Source organism: Alligator sinensis, unplaced genomic scaffold (genome assembly GCF_000455745.1).
Source record: "Alligator sinensis unplaced genomic scaffold, ASM45574v1 scaffold2094_1, whole genome shotgun sequence".
Classification (NCBI taxonomy): domain Eukaryota; kingdom Metazoa; phylum Chordata; order Crocodylia; family Alligatoridae; genus Alligator; species Alligator sinensis.
In genome coordinates, this window is record NW_005843500.1 from 72,984 (window position 1) to 77,098 (window position 4,115).

Below are 4,115 nucleotides of genomic sequence, written 5' to 3' on the forward strand. Positions count from 1 at the left end.
GGCGGGGAAGCAGGGAACAGGCTCTTCCTACTATCTCTTTATTAGAGTCTCCCATTATTTTTCTTTTTAATAATGCTAATAAGATATCAAGCCATGTCTCAGCAAAAGTACCTAGGTGCCTAAAGCATAACTTGGATGCCTATCTTCTGTAATACAAAAAAAAAAAATCCTGCTCAGCTGTCACGTAACTCTGGAGGTATCTAAACTTACTAAGCACTTCTGTGTTTAGCCTTAGAGTTCTCTAGGTACCTGCAGCTGCAGTTCTGAGAATGCCCAAGTAGTCATTGCTTTAAAAAAACAAAACAGAACTATTCATCCTAATCATAGGTTGTGGTCTTTACACCTAAGGAAAGCAGAAAATGAGTTATTATTGCCTTGCAAATTCCTAAATAATTATATGATTTTCCATGTATATATTATGCCTGGAAGTGACTCACCTATTAGAACTTATTTAGGACTCAGTGACTGCATCTACACATGTGCTTTACTGTGGAGCTGACTAATTAGTTCCGTAGTAACGCATCACTATCTACACATGTGCCCCTATTAGGGTGCAATCAATTAATTAACTGCTCTAGGATAGTACTGTCTGGGACAAGTACTATCCTACAGAGGAGCAGTTACATCCAGTGAAACGCATGTGTAGACGGTGACAGGGCTGGCTGGGGCACTGCTGGCTAACCTAGCCCCACATTGGAGTACCTTCATGCACCAGCCAGCCCCTCCACAGCATTTTGAGCCAGGGCAGAGCAGCCCTGGACTGGGAGGCTGACCCCCAGTCCTGGGCGCACATGTAAATGCTACACTAAGGAGCAATAAATTCCAGTGCAAACTGTACCGGAGTTTATTGCTACATGCCAACTGCATGTGTAGATGCACCCAATTATGCCACATAGGCCCAACCATTTTGAGACTGATGCTGCTACTTCCAGTCTTCAGTGGAGATGGCGCCCTACCATCTACTGCCATAAGCCAATGTGAAGCATGCCCAGGACCACACACCTATCTATCTCGTCTCTGTCCCCTTAGGTGCACTTTGCACTCCTGTGGTGAACACAGGGAGCAGTCCCATAAATAGAGGCATTATAAGCCCTGGTACAATGCATGCAAATGATAAGGAACACTCTTTATGATCTATCCTGAATCACTTTGGTACAAGTCTGCCACAATTTAAGACCTAATAAACTGAGAATAATGTGCACAATGTAGTGTGTACTTAGTTAAGTTCTGAAGTTTCCTAAAAGCAGCATTCTTAGTATACCTGTATGTTAAGGGTTGCATCCTTATTTAATACAAAGTTAATTTTTATTAGCATGTATTATAATGTGGTTCCTGTTTGAAAATCATTAAGTTGTCACCAAATATGTTTATGGTTAGGCTGAATTTGCTTTACTCTGCTGGGTCATTTTAAAATTGTTAAAAGGAGCATTATATGGAAAATATGTGAATGATAAGATGAAATACTATTTTTATATCAGAAATATTATATTGGAAATTTACCCAGAGAAAATGTGCGCAGAGGAGCCATCAATGAGACTTATCAATATACACAAATAAACCCTAAAGAACCAATCCATGTGAGAATGGATAAAACATGGATAAAACTTCTGCTTTTGTAAAAACAAGACAGCCCCCAAACAAACCCTTTCTTTTTCTACATATGGCACATTTACATTTACATTTACATTTAAACTTTACATGATCATAAAATAGCATATCATTGAGGACTGGGTGAGAGGAAAGTATCATTGCCCAATGTATATATTTCATTCATAGATCAAAACATTGATTTCTGCAACTTGAAAAAAATAAGTTACTAAAGAGTAAAACCTCAAGACAAATTAATATTTGGACAGAGCCCTTGAAAATGTACAGTCACACTGAAGAGCAAAGCAATATACTATTAATACAGTACAATGATTGTTGCACTATTGCTTTTTTGCTACATCTTTTTCAGCACAAAGCAATGTACCCAAATATATATATTTCAAGGAATCACATATTTCTACAGACTAGCTCCTATTCTCATTGAAGTCAATGGTAAAACTCCCACTCACTTTGGTGCTACCAGAATGTGACCCCATCTAAAGTGACTTCATGTGTCAGAAATCTTTTCAATAGGAAAAATATTATATGAAAAAGCATGACGTGTGGCATTTCTCTCATAATCCAGTGTCACTGCCAGACAAAACAATGTAATCAGAGCATAATTTGAAAATCTGGGCCAGGATACTCGCCTGTTTATTAGAGGTACACCTTAGATTCCACAAAGTTAAATATTATAATTACATAGTACTTGGGTTGTGCAAAGCTGTAAAACTTCCTGTTGATGGAACAGAAGTATAAGACTATACTCTAGTTTCAGCTACACACAATCAACTCAGTACATTTCAGTTTCAGGGAACACCGACAGCAATATTCATCCAACTCACTAAAGTCAGCAGAGCTGAACCAGGAATGAATTTGCCCTGTTGGCTTCCACATGAATGTAAGTGACTCAGTTTAGCTAATGTGGATTTTAGGCACCAAGCCAGCAGCAACATTTTAAAAGGTGTTGATAAAATATCAAAGGCTAGTTATACTTTATTACTAAAACACCAACTTTCCAGAGCAAGTGATAAAATAAATACAGGCGCCTGTTGAGGCCAATTAAATTAAATATAATGGACCACACATGAAGACATTGGAAAGACCACTTTCTTCTGCTTCCTGCAGCTGACGCTAGATGAAAGGAATCACTTTCTGCAAAGGAGAGTTGGTGCCGTGACAAAATGTCTTCATGCCTCTGAGATGTAAGCGTCACTAGGTTCAATACCCCTCTGTATACATGCAAGCATAGATTACAAGCTGAGATTCATTTTTCTTAGTTCCTTCCAACACCAAGCCAAGGGACTAACCTGCCTGTTCGCAGGGCGGGCGGGCAAACATCGTCAACATCTTTTACCGACCTGCATCATGGGAGAAATACACGTTTAAAACAGGAAAAAAAAAAAAAAAGAAACGGGAGGCCTTGGGCTGAAAGCTTAGCTGCAAGAGGCCAAAAAAAGGGTGGGAAGTTCAAAGAAGTATATATAACATCAGGATGTGGCAAGTTAAAGCTTCCAAGGTTGAGAAGGCCAAGCGACTGGAAGGAGGGTTAGCGGGATGCTGGAGCCGTAGCGGTCCATGCGTTCGGGGGGGGGACAGGGGGGCAAGGCTATTCTGGGGGTGATTGCATCCAGTCATACAAAATGAGGGTTGGGAGGGACCTCAGGAGATCACATCTCATCCTACCCCCCGCTCAAACCAGCCCCAACTAAATCAACTAGATAATTGAAAGCCTCCAAGGATGGAGAGTCCACTACCCCTCGGGGCAGCCTGTTCCTGGCTTCCCCACCCTTCTGGGGGGCCAGTGTGCAGGGCAGGGGGAGGAGGGGGTCTCCCATGGCAGAGAAGGCTCCTGGCAGCTTATCAACACGGGGGTCGGGTCAAACCCAGCTTCCCCCATGCCTGCAAGGGAGAGAGAAGGAGGCTAAACCCAGCTGGGGCCTGAACCGACCGCAAAAGCGATAGAGACATGGGAGAAACCCCCATCGGGGCATCTCCGCTGCCCCACGCGGCGCTCCTTACCCCGCGCGGCGATGCGATGCGATGCGATGCGATGCTAGGCCCGGCGCCCCCACCGCTTTGGGGGGCGGCTGCGTGGGATGGAGGAGGCGGCCCCGCCGCCGCGGCAAAGCTGAGCTCCGTGGGGAGCCCGCAGCCGGCTCGCCCAGGCGGGGAGGAGGGAGCGGGGGGTGTCCTGCTCTGGTCCCTCTCTGGTCCCTCCCAACCCTCCCCCGCGCGGGGGCTGAGGAGCGCGTGTCCCTGGACCCCACCGAGTTCCTCAGCATCCAGCCGGCAAAGGAAAAGGGGGAGAAAGAGGCGACCCGGCGGGTCTCGCAGCCACACAGACTCCTGAGGCTGCAGGCGCCCCTCAGAAAATGCCAGCTCCCCGCTTTGTCAGAGCTGGGCCAGGGGGCCCGTCTTCAGAATAAGAAGAGAAGCCCTGCCATTCCCCCAGCCAGCCCTGCGCCCATCGAGCGCACTTTGGCATCGCACGGTGGTCCTCTGCTTAGCATCCCCCCTCAGGGCCT

The 4,115-nt window shown here is 45.5% G+C and overlaps 1 protein-coding gene across 1 annotated transcript in view; it reads right to left on the bottom strand.

Annotated features, from left to right (window-relative positions):
• The window catches only part of ENTPD3 (ectonucleoside triphosphate diphosphohydrolase 3), a 30,500-nt gene extending 26,770 nt beyond the window's left edge, over positions 1-3,730 (bottom strand). The window contains exons 1-2 of the mRNA XM_025195422.1: positions 3,610-3,730; positions 2,898-2,948 (exon numbers count right to left, since the gene is read on the bottom strand). Of these exons, the coding sequence (XP_025051207.1) occupies positions 2,898-2,937 (40 nt within the window). The 5' untranslated portion in view covers positions 2,938-2,948; positions 3,610-3,730. The remainder of the gene's footprint in view (positions 1-2,897; positions 2,949-3,609) is intronic.
• Between the last annotated feature and the right edge of the window lie 385 nt (positions 3,731-4,115).